Source organism: Stenella coeruleoalba (assembly GCF_951394435.1).
Source record: "Stenella coeruleoalba genome assembly, chromosome: 19".
Classification (NCBI taxonomy): Eukaryota; Metazoa; Chordata; class Mammalia; order Artiodactyla; family Delphinidae; genus Stenella; species Stenella coeruleoalba.
In genome coordinates this window covers 38299395-38318671 of record NC_137165.1, presented here as the reverse complement: position 1 = coordinate 38318671, position 19277 = coordinate 38299395, and the positions used below count along the sequence as shown (strand labels likewise).

General features: G+C 56.3%; 3 protein-coding genes across 5 annotated transcripts in view; all 3 read right to left on the bottom strand.

The window, feature by feature from the left end:
• HOXB7 (homeobox B7) overlaps positions 1 to 3672 on the bottom strand; it is a gene marked incomplete at its 3' end in the record, with an annotated part of 498962 nt that extends 495290 nt beyond the window's left edge. Inside the window, exons 1-2 of one of the 2 annotated variants that reach the window (XM_079905447.1) lie at positions 3047 to 3672; positions 658 to 907 (exon numbers count right to left, since the gene is read on the bottom strand). In XM_079905447.1, the coding sequence (XP_079761573.1) occupies positions 658 to 907; positions 3047 to 3446 (650 nt within the window). In that variant the 5' untranslated portion in view covers positions 3447 to 3672. Of the gene's footprint in view, positions 1 to 653; positions 908 to 3046 lie in introns of those variants that run through there. The other variant, XM_079905448.1, reaches the window with a different exon arrangement.
• A 1698-nt stretch (positions 3673 to 5370) lies between these two features.
• Positions 5371 to 7335, bottom strand: HOXB8 (homeobox B8). 2 transcript variants are annotated; one of them, XM_079905032.1, is made up of 2 exons: positions 6865 to 7335; positions 5371 to 6051 (listed from the first exon to the last, which is right to left on the bottom strand). In XM_079905032.1, exons 1-2 carry the CDS (start codon positions 7286 to 7288, stop codon positions 5744 to 5746), a joined length of 732 nt encoding a protein of 243 aa, XP_079761158.1. In that variant the 5' UTR covers positions 7289 to 7335; the 3' UTR covers positions 5371 to 5743. The 2 variants fall into 2 exon arrangements, with proteins under 2 accessions (XP_079761158.1, XP_079761159.1); XM_079905033.1 differs by having other exon boundaries at positions 5371 to 6048.
• Positions 7336 to 14126: 6791 nt separating this feature from the next.
• On the bottom strand, positions 14127 to 18964 carry HOXB9 (homeobox B9; the record flags this gene model as incomplete). Its single annotated transcript, XM_079903712.1, has 2 exons — positions 14127 to 15797; positions 18448 to 18964. 2 exons carry the CDS (start codon positions 18962 to 18964, stop codon positions 15562 to 15564), a joined length of 753 nt encoding a protein of 250 aa, XP_079759838.1. The 3' UTR covers positions 14127 to 15561.
• Positions 18965 to 19277: the final 313 nt, after the last annotated feature.

Below are 19277 nucleotides of genomic sequence, written 5' to 3'. Positions count from 1 at the left end.
GATGCATGACTATCCCTCACCCCCTCCCAGCCTTAGGGAGACACAGAAAATAGGGGCTCTGTTTATTTTTAATTGCTTTTATTTCTCCATCCTTCAGATACACATAGAATGCAAAGAGGATCACAGGGGCTGGTGGGAGCAAGGAGCAGCGGGCAGACCAGGTGCACAGAGGGGACACTTGAGCTAGTTGGTGGGTCCTTAGGGCTCCCTAAGGCCCCTTCAGTGCCGCTACTGGGAAGGGGGGGTTGCTCAGGAAGCCGGGGAACCACACATGTTATTCCAGACCCACAGACCACACAGACAGCGTCAAAGATGGGGCTTACAAAACAGCAAGATTTTACCAAAGACCTTACAATTAGCAACATAGAAAAGGGGAGGCAAATTCCAGAAAGCTACAGAACAGGTAGATGATGTCCTTCCCATACTGTACAAAACAAACGTGATGGACTTTCCTATAGGTAGTATTTTTTTTCCAGTGTTAAGAAACCAAAATTTCACCTTCTCTCCTTAAAAAAGATTAACTGCTTTCCATTTAAATAGTTTTTTTTTTTCCTCCCTATTTGACTTGAGTTTCCTGGTTCAGTTCCCAGAGCTGGGTTTCTCTCTCTCTCTTTCCCTTTTTCGTCTCTCTTCCTCTGCCCTTTCTCTGTCCCTCACTCTTCCTCGTCCTCCTCCGCCTCGGCCTTGTCCTGCCTGGTGGCCCCGGGGCCCGCTGTCTTGTTCTCTTTTTTCCACTTCATGCGGCGGTTCTGGAACCAGATCTTGATCTGTCTTTCGGTGAGGCAGAGCGCGTGCGCGATCTCGATGCGCCGCCGCCGCGTCAGGTAGCGATTGTAGTGAAACTCCTTCTCCAGCTCCAGGGTCTGATAGCGGGTATAGGTCTGGCGACCTCGCTTGCGGTCGGTCCCTGCGCAGGTTATTTGCAGGAGAAAAATCAGTGAGTGAGGAACGAGCCATGAGAGTGCTCCCCTCCCTCTTGGACCCTGTATGCGGTTTGGCATCGGTGGTTGGAAGAGCTTCTTTCCCATTACATCAAATTGTCACTATTCATACCCCAGCCTATGCCTGCCATCTCTCCTCAACGTGCAGACCTTTCTACAGGCCTCCCAAGGCAAACACTCCCATCTTCCACCCAGGAAGTCTTCTAGCCTAGGGCTTCTGAGGTCTAACCTCTAACAAGGTCTAACCTGCTGGCTCTTGAAGGCCCTGTGCCTAAAGGGGTGTGTGTGTGGGATGAAAGGCAGTTAATCCTCCGGGACCAGGAACCCCAAGTCTCCCCTTTTGCATGCGGACTCTGATGGTCTTTGGGGGTACAGGACAACATAAACCATGCAAGTGACCCTGGAGTGGGACTCTAGGCCTGGCCTGAGGGCTTTTCCCAAAAAGAAAAGGAGACAAAGAGCCTCACAGGTCCAGTCTCCCCCCTCCCCCAGCCTGTTGTGGAATGAGGAGGAGGTGAGAATTTGCAGACTTCCTTGGAGCGTGGAGTCAGTTGGAGAGCAACTGCCTTCTGATGACTATTTTCCAGTGAGTGGCTGAGGTTCAGACAGGGCCAGGCTGTCCTGCCTGCCCACCTGCCCAGACAACCCAGCCCTCCAAAGCAATCTTTGGGCCTCCAGGAAGGCACAGAGGGAGAGGAGAGACAGCAGCCTGGGTTGGGGTAGAACATTCAGTATCTGGCTGGTGGGGGCTGAAGGGCAGGGAAGAGCTTCCCAGGTTAGGCCCCAAACCCTGAGGAGGCTTGGGGGAGGTGCTGGTGCCAGCCCTCCTAGGAAGGAGACAGTGGGAGGAGGGGCTAGGGGCCCTAATTTCAAGTCAGATAAAAGCCAAGCTGAAATGTTTATGAGCAGAAAAATTGGGGCTTTAATAAATCAGCTGGAAAGCCAGTTGAATTATGAAGCAGGTAATGGGGACCGTGACCACGAATACGGAAAGTGTAAGAGCTGGGCTCTCCTGGCCCTCAACCCTGGCCGGATTGGGAGCTTCCGACCACAAGTCATGGGTCTTCTGGACCTTGAGATTGGCCTCTGAGTCCAGGACAACATTATGAAGGTTGTCTGGGACAGGCTTGTCAGGAGACCCCACGGAGCCCCTGGTCTCTTGGGGTTCCTGCAGCAGCTTCCTCGGTGGCCTGCACTCTTTCTTGATTTGGCTTTTTGGAGTCCTAGTGTCTCCCCCAAGAGGACATCCACCCTTCTGGAACGACACTTGCAAACTAGTTGGCCAGTTCTCCAGGGGTGCTAGGAAGGGCACCTGAGGAAGCCAGCTGTACTCCCCTGAGGCCTCTGCCCCTTTCTCTAGTTTCTCTAGTTCTCCTGCCTCCCGCTTCCCAAGCTTACTGGGGGTCAGGAGCCTGCTCTCTCTTGGCTTCAGCCCCCCTCTCTCCACCTGCCTCTCTGGCTCTGTGTCCCTGGCCGAATCCTCATCACCTCTCACACCCCCTCCTCCCACCAGGCCTCTAGAGCCCACCTCTAATTGTCCAGAAGGGAATAATGGGGGAGCGGGGTTGGCTGGGAAGAAAGAGGGAGGGGAGAACTGCTCAGCGCTGCAGCCCCCTCCCCTAGACCTTATCCAAGCTGAGGCTGGGGGACACACCCAGAGTTGAGATCCCCGGCTGGGGAAGGGAGAAGGGAGGGGGGAGATCCTAATGGCTATTCTCTGCAAACCCCAGTCTTCCTCCGCAAGACAAACGGCCTCCTCTCCAGCCCGTGCCGGCGCGGCTGATAAATATTTAAAGCTAAAAGGCCGGGAGGAAGGGTGGGGGTGGGTGGGTGGGCTGGGGGCTCAGAGCGCCGCGGCGTCCGCGGAGAGGGATCCGCTAGGGAAGCAGCGAGCGAGCCTGAGAGCACCAAGCAAAAACGGGAATGGGGGCGGCGCGCCGGCTCGCGGCTCGGGGTGGGGGGCCGCGTCCCCAGGGCCGACCTCCTACCAGGAGCACTCTGGACAAGGAGAGGGGCACTTGGCCGGGAAGGGGGCGCCTTCCGGGGAATGTGCCCGGGCCACTGCGGCTCGGGACCGCTCGGGACTGCTCGGTGCGCGGCGTTACCTGAGCTTCGCATCCAAGGGTAGATCCGGAAGTTACTCTCGGCCGCCAAGTCCGAGTCCCTCTGCTCCTTGGCGCCCGCCGCCTTGGCAGAGTCGCCGGGACACACCCCGGAGAGGTTCTGCTCAAAGGGTGCGCAGTGCATGTTGAAGGAACTCGGCTCGAGCCCGTAGCCGGCCGCGTAGACGCCGGCTGCACTCTGGCCCGCCATGCCCCCCCCGCCGGGGTACAAGCCCTGCATCGAGGCGGCGAAGGAAGCGCCCGAACCCGCTCCATAGCCCGGGCGCTGGGGGTTGGAAGCAAACGCACAAGAAGTTTGTTCGGGGAAGGCTCCGGTAGCGAAAACCGAACTTGCGGCTGGATATTTAGAAAATAAAGCATTCGCATAATACAATGAACTCATAATTTGGCCGGATGATTTGTAGTCAGGGACGTTTTAGTGTCGGTTTTACGAGATTCCTTGATATATTACAGAATTAGAGTCCAGATTTACACCAAAAAGGACCCCCTTTTTCCTCTCTGGACCACGTGACCCCGCCCACGTGACGTCCCCTCTGCCAATAGCCGGGCAGCCTCCCCACGGCTCCCGGTAATGTGGAAAAAATTGTGTGGCGTTGGATTTATAAAATATGATCAATAATGAATGAGAAAACCAGGCCCTGTGGATTAGGGCTGGGGGCTCAAGGGCCGCTGTCGACCCCCGTGGGCTGGAGGAAGCTTGCAGGCGAGATTTGGAGAAGAAGGGATTGAGTGGAAGGGAAAATAAATAACCTCCGAGAGCGATCCTTGTTGTCACCCCCTCCTCCCCAGCCCGTTACCCAGCCAGAAACAAACGCAGGGATTGCATACAACCGGGTGAGTGGGTGGGTGGGGGCAGGCCAGGTCTTTATTAATCCGGACCGCTTCAGCCTGGCTGGGCCTTTGGGGGAACTTAGTCCGGAATTGGTCCGTTTCTCCCGAGGTGAGGAGCGAGGTGAGCCTGGCCTCAAGGCTCGCTCTCTCTCTCTCTCTCTCTCTCTCTCTCTGCCCCAGACGGGCAGGGACGGAGTGAGGTTTCCTGGGTGCTCCCAGAGGCGCGGAATCCAGCCCACGGGCGTTGGATGCTGCGGTTTCTGGTGGCTAAAAAATTTAAAAAAAAGGTTTGAAAATTAAAAAAGGAAGGGGGTGGGGTGGGTGGGAAGAGAAAGGAAGGGAGGAGGGTGGCCTGGTATGCTGCTCTCCTGGTTCCCGCAGGCGGATGCCTTAGTCGAGCGTGGCTGCTGGAGAAGCAGAGGGAGCGAAGGAAGGAAGGCGGCGAGCCACCACCTCGGAGCTGGGCGAAGGTGGCCAAGTCCCAGAAAGGGAGAGGCAGGGAAGAGCATCTCCCTTCTCCTGCTCCCCCCCCCACGAGAGTACGAAAAAAATTAAATTTTTTTTTTATTTTTCAGCTTGTTCATCAGCTCCGCACTCCACCTCTACCCCCGCACACACACACACACAGGAGAGGGCACACAAAAACAAAGGGGGAGGTTGGGGGATTGGGGGTATAAAGCCACCAGCCCAGGCGCATCTCTCCAGCATGGCCTGGGCGCGGGGGTCTCCGGGGCCGGCAGCCTCGGAACGCGAAGGGAGGGGGAGGGGGTTTCTCTCGGCTCCCCTCCCTCGTTCGTCTCTCCTCCAATCACGCGCAGCCGCCTCCCTCATCCCCTGCGCCCCTGGGCCAAGGGACTCGCACCACCTGCCTCCAGCCCCCGCCCCCTCCGCTGCGCGGCCAGGCGGACGCAGGAGCCCGGTGACTGGCTCCCCCCCTCCGCAGCTCTGCAAGGCGCCGGGAGCAAATGAGGAGCGCGGGCCGGGCAAGTCTCAGGTTCTCGCTTGTAAACTTTATTGTAACTCTTCCGCCCTTTTCAGGCGCAGACAACAGAACAAAGTATAGAGGAACAACAAAATATATAATTAGCCCTCCCGCCCCCCAATAAAGCAATTCACGGATACAGGATACATTCTCTTCACAGTAAACCTAAGAACACTTTAAACAATTGCCCACAGCGCGCATGCTAACTAAAGTAACCTCTTTTGAGAAACACTTAAGACGAAATTGTCAAACCAAAGCGGGGGGCGGGGGGGGAGGAAAAGAGAGAAGCCAGAGAGAAAGCCAGCGAGCTAGAGAGGGCAGCGGGGAGGGGGGTGGGAGGGGAAATGAGTACGAGGCGACAGAGAGAGAGAGAGAGAGAGAGAGAGAGAGAGAGGGAGAGGGAGGGAGACAGAAAGAATTACGGCGTGAATAGGCAGTTTCATGTTGTTGGGAGAACTTAGCAGAAATCGGTACCTCGGTCATTACAAAGAAGCACGTTCAAAGGAAAAAAGACCATTGCACAAGGAGGCTTTTTACACGGGGCAGGGGCGTGGGGGTGGGGCTCAGCCAGGCCGCAGCCGCTCACCCTAGCAGGGAGAGGGAGTCCTTGCTTAAAATCCTTTTCTTTCCCACCCCTCCGGCCCCCAAGAGATGGGAAGGAGATCCACGGTAGCTCACACACAGAAGCTATTACGAGAAACTACCACTAGCGGGGACTGGCGCGGCGGGGAAGCTGCGGTGGGAGGCCAGGCTCCGGGCCCCGCTCACGGGGCTAGAGCTGTCTCGGGCGGGGGCGGGCGACGGCAGCGCGGTCGGGTGACCCGCGGAGGCAGGGCGGCCGCGGCCCTGGCAGTCCCAGCTGGAGCCTACTTCTTGTCGCCCTTCTGCGCGTCGCCCTCGTCCTTCGCCTCCGGGGCCCGCTCCAGCTTCTGTTTCTCCAGCTCCTCCTGCTCGCATTTGCTGCTAGGGAACTTGTCTTTGTTGTTCTCTTTTTTCCACTTCATCCTCCGGTTCTGGAACCAGATTTTGACCTGTCTCTCTGTCAGTCCCAGCGCATGCGATACCTCGATCCTCCGCTTGCGAGTCAGATAGGGATTAAATAGGAACTCCTTCTCCAGCTCCAGGGTCTGGTAGCGGCTGTAGGTCTGTCGGCCTCGCCTGCGTCCGGCGGCTGCTGGGAATGGGGGAAAGGGCGAGACAGAGGGGAGGGGAGGGTGGGGGAGGGGGCAGAGACAGAGAAGGTTGGAAGATTCGTGAACCAGCCTAGGAGACCAGTATAATAAGGGCAGGGGACCTTCTACCCCGTGCAGGGGCGGGAGCGCTGGGAGGCCGCGGTCAGCCGGGGGGGGGCGGGTGAGGGGGATCAGACACCACTGAATCTAAGGGAGCCAGAAAGGGGAGCCCCCTCCCCTGGTAACCAGCACCAGAGAGTTGGGCGGGGGTGGTTGAATCTATTAAAAGTGCCATAAACTTTAGAAGGAAGGATGTGAAGGAGGGGGAAAGTAAGAATAAAAAAGCCAGGATGGGGACGAATGGACCCACCTTGAAAAGCCCCCAGAGCCTCTGCCCCAGAAGAAAAGTTTCTTCAGGGTAATTAAACTATAAAGCAATTGAGAAGTGCAAAAGTTGAGCGCCCCATTCCCACCACCCTTTCTCCACTACCCCCCATAAAACAGTAAAAGGGGTAAAAAGGAGGGGAAGAAGAAAAAAAGTCAGGCAGGGTGAGGGGTTTATGGATTCAGGAAATGTCGCTTAGCGACCTCCTTCAAGGGAAACAAAAAAAGAAAGGAAAGGAAGGAAGGAAGGAAGGAAGGAAGGGAGGGAGGGAGGGAGGAAGGAAGGAAGGAAGGAAAGAAGGGGGAGCCTATCTGAACAGAACAAGCAAGTCTTCCAGGGGCTGGCGGAACCGCGCCTGGCCTGCCCGGCCCCCCGTGCCGGCCTGGGCCCCGGGTCTCCCTTCCCCCCGCCGGCCCCGACGCGAGCTCACCTTGCGGGCGCATCCAGGGGAAGAGCTGTGTGGGCGACGGGCTCTGCTCAGACCCCTCGGCCTCCTCCCCCAGGCCGCTGGCGGCGGCGAGCTTGCAGTCTGCGTACTGCACCAGGTCTGGATCCTGCGCACCGAACAGGCTCTGCCGCTGCAGCGGGTCGTAGCCGTAGAAGTTGCCCGGGTCCCCGTGGCACGCCACGGCGCACGGGTTCTGCTGATAGGGAGCCGTGGACAGCGACGACGGCCCGTGGTAGAACTCCTGGATTTGCGACGGGTGCTGGAAGCTGCCGCCGCTGCTGGGACCGTACACCACGGTGGGTCGGCCGCCCAGGTCCTGGGCGAAGCCGCAGTCATAATAATTGGGGCGCAGGGACTCCCCGGTTTTGTATTTGGAGAACAGTGAGTTGACGAAATAAGAGCTCATTTTATTGAATTTTGAGGCGGCGGCGGCGGCGGCGGCGGCGGCTGTAGTTGGGGGCTGTTGGGGAGGGGGTGGGGAGGGGGAAAGGGAGGGAGAGAGAGAGAAAAAAACGCGGATTCGCCGGCTCCTAGTCACCCTCGCCAGGAAAGGAGAGGAAAAGGAGGAGGGGGGAAAAAGAAAAGAAAGAAAAGGCGAAGAATATCTCGAAGCCACCACACTTTTTGTGATTTCCAGGAATAGAAAAGGACAGCGAAGCCTCCAAAAGTCTAAGCTTGCATGGCAGCCGCGGCTCGCTCGCCCTCCCCCACCCCCCACCCCCCCAAAAAATATACCGCCACTTAAAGAGGTCCTCGCTTTACATTTCGAAGAAGGGATGCCAGTTCATAAACAGTTTTCGGTGATTTACTTCCCTGCAAATGAGTTGTTTCATATTTTGCACTGTCTTTTCATGATCATTTGCATCCATTAGAGACCCCGCATCCTATTGGCTTCTCCGTACTCCTCCCGGACAGAACGCAGAGCTAGGGTGAGAGCGAGAGAGAGCGAGCAAGAGAGAGAGCTAGAGCGAGAGAGCGCCAGGGAGTGAGGAGAGAGCGGAAAAAAAAAAAAAGAGGGGAAGAAAAAAAAAAAAACCCAGGGAGAGAGAGGGGGAGAGGGGGAGAGAGCGGGGAGGAGAGGGGGGAGAGAGCATGAATACGGATTAAATCTGTTTAACTACCTACATTAATGAGATATCTCTCGCCTCGCAACAAATCAAATACCCTCGCAGACCACCCCCAAAGACTGATGTGGGGCGCACGGAAAAAACCACGCACACACATACACAACGCGCCAGGCGTAGGCACGCTGTTAATTTCGCGATTTTAACGAGGCAGTTGGAGTCTTTTTAAATGTCAGGGTCGCTTCGGAAAAATGTAAAAGAACACGGTTTAATTGCACCGAGTTTTAAAAGGTCCTATAAATGTAATTGGTATTTTAATACAAGTTATCAAATCATACAGCTTCCTCTCCTAAACATATTTTCAAACAAACGAGGTAGTCATATTTAAAGCTTTAATGATCAATTTCCTTATTATTGATAAAGGTTTAACTATCGTGTGGAGGGAATTGGCTGGGTAACCGGCCCCCAAAAACGGCTGTAAACTCTTTAACAAACTATAAAACGCAATAAAGCCGAGTCTGTTGTTGTTTATGCCGCAGCGCATAAAAGCTGTTAGCATTTTACGAGTTCTTTCCTCTACAGCTATAAAACTGCAGCTTCGATCGCCCCCGCCGCCCGACTGCAGCACGGTGGGGGTGACAAAGCCGAAATGAGAATGATTATGAGTTTTTTTTTCGGCGCAAACGGTGACTTTTCAGAGATTTTCTGCCTCCTTCAGCTTTGAAGCACCTGCCCCCACTCCCTCTCCGGAGCCCCCAAACCACACTCTCTGCCCCACCCAGGCCACTCACCAACTTTCCAACAAACAAACAAGGCTTTTCTTTGGAGAAGGGATCCAGGAGAGCTTGAGGAGGCACCAGGAGGAAGAGCCGAAACTTTCTGGTTAATGGGCAGTGGTGAAGTCCTGACCAAAGCTCACCCTGTGACTGCGATTCTGCAGTTTTACACAACCTCGGGTGGCCTGGGAGGGGGTTGCTGGAATGGGGAGGGGGTCTCTAGAAGGTCCTGGAGCCCAGTCAGCAAGCCTTTGGAAGACCAAGTCTGTGTGATGGGAGAGGGGCCTGATGCCACCAGCAGGATAACATTCAGTTGGGCTGCCCCAGTCCTGCATCCAGGCCTCGGGACCCAGTAACCAAGCCCAACTGCTCCCAACCTTCCCAGGCCAGTCCTCCACACCTTCCGCATCACCCTCGGTTGAGAGGGCGGTTCCAGGCTCATCAGCACATCAGAGGGAGGGGAGAGCAATGGAGGCTGCTGCCCTGGTGCCTGGCCTTGGTGCCCACTGTCCTGTGCCCTCCTCTGCCCTGGACAGTGACTGCAGAGTGTATGAATGGGAGGGGCACCATTTAGCCTTCACCGTCCTTTGAGCCACTGTCACTACCTAGACTGACTTTGGGGTAGAAGGGATTTGGATGCAGCAAGGTCACCGAGTCCCCCACTTTCTCTCCTCTCCCCTTGGGAGCCTCTGGTTAAACCCTGCTCTCCCTCCAGACCTGAGGACCTAGGTCCTGAAACAGACTGCTGGACCCAGCTGACTGAATGCCACACTCTCTGGCCAGCTGCCTTTCCCAGCCTACTGGGCCTAGTGACAATGGTGGCCAGGCTTTAGAAGGCCCCAATCTGAGGGTCCAAACCAATGGCTTCCTGAAGTGGCTCACTCAGCGAGGAAAGAAGAGGAAAGGAAAGGAAAAGAAAGGAGAGGAAAGGAGAGGAAAGAAGGAAGGAAGGGAGAGAGAGAGAAAGAAATCTAGTAACAAAGGTGGAGCCTTTACAAATACATTCGATCCACTGTTGATCCATTGTTTATTCACGAGAGAGTGGCTTCCTTTTGGAGGGGTGCTTTTTGGGGATCCCACTCACCCCAACCTTTGTAAAAATGAAACTATCACCTTTTCCAAAGGGAAGGTACTGGTGGGGCCACTTGGTCCTTCAAAAGTGAATCTGGAGAATGGGAGAGGGGCTGAAAGGGAGAGAGAGAAATGAGAAAAGGAGGGGAGAGGACCAGGGTCTTGAATTTTCAGCGCCAGGCTGAGGGGGCGGTGAGGCAGTGGAAGGCAGAGTTAAGTTGTTGCCAAAGCGAACATTTTAATCAAGTGCCAGGGATTTTATGGTCATGATTTGAGGACTCACCGGTGAGGTAGAAATTCAATGGCTTGGTCTAAATCATCCCTACACCGTGCCAGAAATTCCTGATGGAAGGAAAATGTTTCTATTATAAGAAAAAACAAGGAAGAGCGAGGAGGTAATTTATAAACACCCAACGGAGCGCAGATTTATTAGAGAAACTCAAGTTGAGAAACTCCGCTAGCCTCCGGGTCCTGGGGGAGGAGAGGAGAGGCTGCAGCGGGGCTAATCTTAAGAGGGGGCATCTATTTCTCGCACGCGTTTGTCTGGATGGAGGGCAAGGATCGGCCGGGCCGGGTCGAAATGGGAGATGTGGAATCTAAGGGGCTATGGGCAGGCTGACAGCGCTCAGGTCTCAGAGGGAGAAATGCCTGAAGTCCAGGCCTCCAGCTGCTAAGCTGAGAAGGGACCGGTGTTCCCTAGATCTGTCTGGGGCCGGGGCCGCGGGGCACGGAGCCCGAGCTCTCACCTGGAAGCCACGGGACGTGGGGAGAACCAAGCCCCTACTTCCCGCACTGCGCCTGTTCCCACGTCCATCCGGAAAACGTACTCTTTTTTGGCGGCCCAAATTGGAGCGCCCAGATCAACCGAGGAAATATCCGAGCCTTTCGCACCTCGCCGTTCTGGGAGCCCCTGCCCCGAGCCTGGGTCGCCCGGCGCCGCCCTGCCCAGCCCTGGCCACATACAAAGGCTCTAGAGCCTCGGTTCGTGCGGAGCCGCCCCGCCGGCTCTGGGCACCTCCGAATCCCCGCCAAAGCCACGGATCCGTTTTCCCCAAAGCGCTCCCACCCCTACCTCGGGCTGGCTCACCCGGTTCCCTCTCCCGCCGATTCCGCAGCAGGTTGGGGCGGCTTCCTCTATATCCGACCTTCTGCCGGCTCGCCCTTCTCACCTGACCAGCTCACCCGTATCCGCAGACATTCCTCTCGCACCCTTCCCCGGATAATCTCATTTTCCCGAACCAATCCTCCTCTTTTATTTGGATCCACTAGTCCTATTATTACTATTATTCCCCGTTTTCATGCATTTGTTGTCCCACCGAACGTAAACTGGGTGAGAAGCCCTGAGCCCTGCTCCTGGGGGAAATTCAGAAAATTGACCATTTGAGGAGAGGGGGTCAACACCACTATATCTGAAATCTACAAAATGGGGGAAATAGCCACAATGAACCCAATATTTTTATTCTGGGCAAATTATTCATGACTTGATAGCGCTCAATTCGTAGATTCAGGGCCGACCGAAGTGCGAGGTGCAGCCGCGGGCGCCGGCAGCCGCAGCACGGGGAATTTTCACGTGGAGCAAGGGTGCCATCTAGCGGCCACGCTGAGAAAAGGCGCCGCCGCCACCGTCTCCTCCAGCTTCTCAGAGAGCCAGCCAGTGCGGCGACAATGCGGAGAAACTTTCAGTATTAGCAGAAAAGGGCGAAGGAAACGAGAGCGGGCGAGAGAAAAGGCGTCGGAAATCAGGCAGTGGTTCATAAAATTGTGCAGATAAGCTAAAAAAATTTTTTAACAAAACAAACAAACAAAAACAAACAAACACGGAGAGGGGATAAGGAACGAAAAAGAAACCAGAATCTTTTCTCTCTCGCCCCACCCCCCCACCTCAAGCCCCTAATTTCGGGCAGAGACCGGCCGAGCAGTGCGCCGTTCATGGCCCGTAAAAGGGGGAGCCGGGCACATTTCAACCCAACACGATTGTTTTCAAATTCTGAGGGGAAACAATTGGCTTTTTGTAGGGGGAGAGGAGGCCTGAGAGAGTGGGACGAGACTGTAAAAGGATCAAGAGGCTGCCAGCGCCCAGACGTCTGCCCCGCCGGACCTGCGTGTGTGTGTGTGTGTGTGTGTGTGTAGTGCGCGCGCGCGCGTGCAGGGATCTTCTCTTTATGACACCCGATTCTGGAAGGGGGTGCGTTTGCGAGAAGAACAAAGACGAGTCCCAGGTTGCGTTTCTGTGAAGCATTTGTGACAACAGAAGTGTTCTTCCTTTCCCCCCTCCCTCCTCGCCCCTCTTTTCCCCCCGGGCCCCCGGAAACCCCGCGCCCTGCATTTCGGAAGGGTGAGGGTGGGGGCGGCCCAGTCAGGCCCACCCATTCGCCCGCCAGACCCGGAGCCCAGGCCCAGCTGTGGCTCTCTCAGCTCCGGAAAGTTTCCCCCTCTCTGTTTGCTTTGCTGCTGTTTAGTTTCTTAACCTTCAGAAATTTATACGCTATAAACTTTTATAGCGGTCATATTCTTTTATTGCTGCGCGCACGGCATTGAATTCCTCTCCCGGCTTCCCTCTGTCTCGCACTCTCCCGGTCCCCCTCTCTGAATCTCTCTCTTTATGACAGCAGATTTCCCCATCTCAGGCTTCCGAGCCTCCGCATCTTCGCCTTTGTTTGTTTTTAAGAAGCCACCCGGGCTGGGGATCCAGACGCCGTCGGAGGCTTCCCGGGGCGCCCTCGCCCCCTACCCCGCAGCACTCCGTTCAGCTCCTGCCTCACTTTCTTGCGTTTCCTCTGGGCGGAATCCGGCCTTTTCGGCTCACTCTCAGCACGGGCTGGCTCCTGGGAGCCCAGGATGGGAGGGAGCCCATTCTACACAAGCTCTAAAGGCAGATTCACTTTATATAACGACTGGAACCCTCCTCGGAGGATGCGGGTTGGGGCCCAGCTGTATCAGGAGCTTCGCGTTCTCCTGCTTCCTGCTGTCTCTCCGATTAGCTCATCCTTCCGTTCGCCGGAGAGGGGTAGGCAGGGCCTTTTCGCTTCCAGACTGCTGTCTCGAGGGCCAGGCTTTGTCCCTACCTCTACTACCCAACCTCAGGGTCTCCGCGGACTGCAGCGCTGCTGGGTGGGCCCGGTGGGAGGCTCCGGCAGGAGGCCGGCTCCCAAGCGCCAGCCCGGCAGAAGCAGAATCCCAGCGGCTGGATGGGAACGGCCGGGCTGCCGAGAACAGCGCTCCCCATTTGAGGCTTTGGTGGGACGCCACAGTCTGAGGGGGACAGAAAGGTGCCTTGAAACCGAACTTAACTCTGGGGTCCGACTGGGAAGGGTTTTTTGTTGTTGTTTTTCTCCCCTCCTGAACCATTTCTGTTTCACACTCAACCATCTCTTGCAGCCTGTAGGAGCTGCCTCCACCCCTACCAAACTCCACCCGCCTTACACCAAGGCTGCTACCCTGTGGCTCAAACTGGAGCCTCAAACTCCAGGTGGGGATTGAAAACCCTAAGGGGCTTACTCTTTTTGAGTGGAAGAAAGGACAGCCTGGCCTTCCGGAGGCCTCTATCTGCATCCCATCCCTCCGCTGCAGGGAATAGCAGAACGGAGTTACTGCCTTCTTCACTTGCATGATACTTTAAAGTGGCCAAAGCAAGGTGGCTTTCTCAGCCAGCTGAGAGAGGACCTGCTTCCAGGGATGGTAGGGCAGGCCTCGCCATCCTCTGGCTCTGGAGGTGGTGGGGAAGTCTCTAGTGCAACTTAAGAGGAAGATTCCCATTGCTCCCTGCAGACCCAGACCTCCTCTCCAAACCACTAATCTTTCCTTTTCTCCCCCTCCAGTCTCCCAGCTCTCCTGTTGGAAGGCTCTTGCTCAGTTTAAGCAGTGGTCTTGGGAACCTTGGTCTGGACCAGCTCTCAGCTCCACTAGGAAGCCCACCCTGCAACCTCTTGGGCACAGGACTCTCTCTTTATTCCAAGCCAGCCTCTTGGAACTAGCATCTCTACCTCTGGTCAGGTGAGGCGAGCCAACACAGAATGACACACAGGAGAGATTTATTTTCTAGAGTGATATATATTTTTTGTTCTTTTTCTTTGTTTTTCTCCTTCCAAAACAAACAATCAGCTCTAAGCCCCTCGCCCTCCCCACTCCCACCCACAACCCTCCCATATAAGCAACAACTGAAAACAGGTGAGACAATCACCCCCAAAGAAATCACAAAACACAGCACAATTTCACGACTGCCACCGACAGAGCAAAAGAAGTTCTACTGGAATGTCCCCTTGCAGGGTCGGGAGAAGCAGGAGAGAGAGTCCATGAATTGAAGGGGACTGGAGAGGTGGGGTAGCAGGGGGAGGAAAGGAAGCCGAGAGTAAGCTCCGGCCTAATGCTTAGGTGCGATTTCGCCTCTTTCCTTAGCAAGCGGGACTGCTCCCCAGAAGCGTGCGCGCGCAGATCGCCATCCAGGCCCGAGTCTCGGGAGGCAAAGCCAGGCACTGGCGCTGGTCTCTGCGCTTCTGCGCTGGGGCGGCAGCTGACAAGCCCGGGGCTCCTCCGCAGGGCTCAGACCGGGCAGGACAGGAGGAAGAAGTCGAACTCCGCGCACCCGGGAAGCCTTCGCTCCCCGCTTTCCTCCACAGCTTGCGCTGGAGAGGAGCCCGGGAATCGATTCACAATAAATTCTCCATCGGGTTCTCCTGACTTGGCTTTTCCGCCTATGCAGGGGTAGAGCTAGCAGAGGATGGAGGGTGGAGGGGGGTTTCTACAGGGGCGACTTGGCTCGCTGGTGCAAGGTGGATTGGCCGAACAGAGTTGATTTCAGAGCTGGGGAAGATGCGAATTCAGGGCCGGTGTTGAGCAAGAGAAGCTACAGTCTCTGTCAAGCGGGGCACAGATGAACGTGAGGACGACACTGCCAAGGCTTACGACCCACGATCTGACCTCCTTTTGTTGGAAGGAGAGGAAAACATGCAGAATTAAACATTTCCTGCAGCACAATGTGTGTATGTGGACGACCTTCATAAAACCTAAGAGACTCTCCTAAGACCACCGTTGCCTTTCCTTGTCCTTTCTCACCCACTAGCTTGGGAGCTGAATTTACCCCACTTGCCCTGGAGTCCATGCCCGGGTATAGTTAAGGATTCCGTGGGGATGGTGTTGTGATGCTGGGCCCTTTGAGCTGCAGCGCCTCATTCAGGAGTGTGTCTCTAGACTTCTTCTTGGTGTGTAATTGCATCAGGGGCAGACCCTGGACTTGCCTGATGGTCTGTGGGCTATCCCGCCAGATTTGGGGTGTGATGGTCTGCATTTAGGGTGTCACTTCATTTGAGTGCTGACTGTGAGCGCTTCCCATTGTTACTGTGGGCTCCAGGCTTTATGCAGGTGGGCGTCTGTTGGGCTGTGTGCAGTTGGAGTGTCCCTGGGTGACTCTGGGATAGGTACAGGGGGGAAACAAGCAGGCTGGAAGTGAGGGGCTGGGGCTTCCCAGGAAAATTAAGAGGGTTGCTAGGGGCTCTACTAGGGGCACTCTTTCCTTGGGGCCCATCACCTTCTTAGGAACCAACTATATCTACCTTCTAAATCAATAAAACTCTCTCCTGAGGCCCAGGGAGAAGAGAAGGACAGGTGAGGGCAAAGGAAAGGAGAGAGGCTCTAGATGCAAAAAAGGACTTTGAAGAAAAAGACCCCCTTCCCCATTCACTTGAATACATCCCAGACAGCACAGGCTCCACAGCCATCCCTTATAAATAAGCATGAGATGGGGAAGGGGTGGGGAGGGCTGGGGGGAATCTTTACTCTTTGCCCTGTTCCTTATTCATTTTCTTCATTTTCATCCGCCGGTTCTGAAACCAGATTTTGACTTGTCTCTCACTCAGATTGAGGAGTCTGGCCACTTCGTGCCTACGGTCTCTGGTGAGGTACATATTGAACAGAAACTCCTTCTCTAGCTCCAGCGTCTGGTATTTGGTGTAGGGACAGCGCTTCTTCCGGGAAGAGCGAGCGTGCAGCCAGTTGGCGGAGACGTTGGCTGAAAGAGAAGCAGCGATAGAATCAAAGAAAGGAAAGGGGGTGAAGGGCCCCCGTGTTCTCCTTCCAAGAGGGTGCACCCCTGGTCTCCACTCCCCATCTTACATTGGAGAAAGGGGCAATCTGGGCCTTCAGGTTCCCAGAAAGGCTTCCAGAGATGGGCCAAGAGTTGCTAAAGGCACCTCCAGGTGAGTTATTTGGTCAGGATAGAGCCAAACGTGTGCCAGGCTTCTCACCACTTCCAAAGCTTTGCCTGCCCCAGGTCCTCACTCAGTCTCTTTCTCCACTTGGGTCGGAACTGGCTAGGACTCAGGTCAGAGCCCAGCCTGGCTAAAGCCCTCTCCCCCACCAGCTCTACCAGACTAACCAGTGGTGGCTGACTGAAGAGTCCTGGCTCTAGGTCTGAGAGGTGAGAGAAGGATTGGGCTGGGGGAGAGGAGAGGGGCTTCTGCTCAGTCACAGTCAAGAGACCTCCCGGCCCTCCGGTCCAGTCTGAGTGCACCCTCCTGCCTTGATCACAAGCTTGCCTCTCTTGGCCACATGGCAGCAGCCATGTGTGTCTGTGCAGATATCTCACTGCCCCCCCCCCACACCACAAATAGGGATTCACATTTAGAGACGCTGCAAACACCCAGCACACTCCAATTCACACGCAACCCAATTGCAACCATTTATCAACTCCAGCCTGTGGACAAGGGAGTGCTGGGGGCTCACAGGTAACTTATGGTTGCAATAGTCTCCTTTTCCACTCCTGCTCAGCTCGCAGCTTGGTTAAAGTAAGTTCAGGGAAATTGGGATGCAAGATTGGTCCAGTCCTAAGTGGGGGGAGCCATGGATCATGTGGGGGTAACAGAAGTCCTTCAGAGCATAGCTAGCTCCAACTGGCTGCATGTGGTGAGAGTGAACAGAGAAAGGGAAGGGGTGACTGAGTAGCAGTGGGGGAAAACAGAGGAAACATATATACAGGCTTCTCTTCTCCTTACCCCTGAACTCAGAAAAGTTGCCGAATAATGAAGAGCCAAGTAAAAATAACAGCTACCCTCTACTAGATTCCTTCACCCCAAATGTAAAGCACTGAATATTAAAAAAAAAACCTGGTTCATCCTACACTAAGTGCCGCGTCTTACCAATTTGCAGCTACTTCCTTAATGTGAGTGCCCGGGATGGGACCCACAGCCGCATTAAATAGGAAAGAGGAAAATAACTGTTAATTATTGATTCTAGCCAAACTGCTGCCCTGCAGTAATGGACTTTCCAAGTAGGGTTTGTGGGCTTGGGGTCGGGGGGGGGGCTCTGTTTGGGTGTGAGCAGGGAGGGTTTGGGAAGAGCCAGTGTGTTACCCAAATGCCAACTCTTGTGATTCAGCCTGGCAGGTTGGAGGTGATGGGAGCTCACAGAGACCTCAGGGAAGTTGGGCAGTTCTCTTCCCTCCAGCAGGCAAGGGCAACCCCAAAGGGCCTGTGGGCCGCTCTGCTGATGGGAAATCCGGCAGGGCAAAAGCAAAGACTAAAATATCTGACCCTCACTCTCCAAAAAGAGTAAGGGGTGAGGACTTGTGCCCACCATCCTGCAGGTTATTGTTTGGGGGCTAAGAGCCCCGACCAATTTGCCCTTCTCAACCTTAAAAGACGAAAAATCCGCGACTCCCCTCCTGCCGCCCTTAGCGAGCAGCACATCCTGGAAATTAGTCAGACTTCGGTTCCTGGCGGGGGTGCTTTTGGAGGGGTGGGAGATGGTGAGAAACTACCTTCCGAGGATGAAGTTAGCCTCTCCGCAAGCCTCTCTCCCCCCCACCCTTCTACTCCCCAGGGTCCTTTCGGAGTATCTCTCCTTCTCCACGCAGCCGGTCGGCCGCGAAGTTCGGAAGCGATTCCCCAACTCCCTGCGAGGTCTCTGGCTGGGGCTAGGGAGCCCCGCGGAGAGCAGCCGGAGCCGCAGAAAAGGAAGCTGCAACCCGGGCGAGGATGCCACGGAGGGGAGGAGGCGACCGGAGGGAAGGCCCCCGGGGAGGGGCCGGCGCATCCGGGGAGGGGGCTCAGTCTCCGGGTCCCGGGCTTCCAGCGCCCCTCCCGGCGCCGGCTGCGGACCCTGAGCGGCTACTGAGCGAGATCTGCTAAAAACAATCCTCCGTCAAGCTGTCGCATCGCAAATAAAATCCTAATGAGCCCCCTCCCACTACCCCTTGGCCGGCTTTTACGGTGTGCGCGTGGCGCGGGGAGCTCTGCCAGCCGTGCGGTGTCCGGGAGCCCGGTGCGCTCCCGCCCTGGCCCGCGCGAGCTCTCGGCCTCGCTGGCTGCCTTCCCGGCCCCGCCAGCTCCTCTCCCAGCCGGCGGTGGTCGGCTTCTTCCCGGGCTTTCAGCCCAAGCCTCGGGGGCGTGGGGGAAGGGAGGCCGAGAGTGCGGCGAGCTGGTCCCTGCGCCTCGGGTCCCCCGTGGACTTGGAGGAGTGGGGGCGGCGCTCCTCCAGCGGCCTCAGTCTCCCTTTCTGGGGCACTCATCTGCCTCCCTCCATCTTCCCTCCGCCCCCGCTCGCTCTCCGGCCGTCGCCGCGGTTTCCCTTCACATTGTCCGCAGTTTATTGCTTCTCCCCTCCCCTCCCCTCCCCCTCGCCTGGCCTTCGGCCTGGGTATTTCCTCACTTTTTATAACTTACTTTGATCCGGCCTCTCTTTGTCCTCGCTTCCTTCGCAAATTTTATTGTCCCCGTAGCCGGGTCTTTGATTAGACAGGACGGCCTCCCTGCCCGCCGAAGTTTCCAAACTGTACTCGGGCGTGCCCTGCTTGAGCAGCTCCCCAGGCGCGCCCAGCAGCGGCTCCGCCTTCACCGCCGCCTGGCCCTGCACAGGAGCAGCTTCGCCGCGCGGCGCCGGCTCCAGCCAGGTGCGGAGGTACCTGCTCTCGGCCGGCGGGACGCCCTGGGGCTGGATGTAGGGGTGGTAGACGGACGGCAGGCTTCCGGACGCGTGCGGGCTCAGCGGAGCCCAGGAGGCGCCGAACACCGGCGCTTTGGGCTGGAAGCTGCACGAGGGGAACTCCAGGTGCTCCGCGTGGCCTGGCTGCCGGGGGCTCGCGTACTGGCCGGAAGGAAACTTGGCTGGAGGCGCGTCCTCACTCTCGTGACTTATGATCGAGTCGACATAATAGCTGCTAAGCGTCCCAGAAATGGACATTCTCAGACATTATCCGGGCGCTCGCAGGGGGAAGGGAAGCGCTCGCGCGCAGCGCCCAAGCAGGGAGAGGTGGCACCCGGACCGGTGTGAGGGCTTTCGGACGCGACCCCCCCAGCCCCCCACCCTCCCACCCCCACCCCTGCTCAACTTCTCAGCCAACAAAGTACAGTGGAGCAGCCTGGCTCAGCGCTCCTTGCAAAATGATTGGTCAAAGTTTTTCCGACTGCCTGATAAAGCGTCAGCTCCGACATAAATCAATGCGGCGAGGGGGCTGCGCTCTCGCTGTCATCCGTCCGCACCGCATTCCATATCG

Bases quoted from the DNA above. Each gene is read 5' to 3' on its own strand.
- HOXB8 (XM_079905032.1), bottom strand. From the start codon at position 7,288: ATGAGCTCTTATTTCGTCAACTCACTGTTCTCCAAATACAAAACCGGG. The intron at 6,052-6,864 runs GTGAGCTCGCGT...CCCCATTCCCAG, and splicing joins CCCCTGGATGCGCCCGCAAG to CAGCCGCCGGACGCAGGCGA.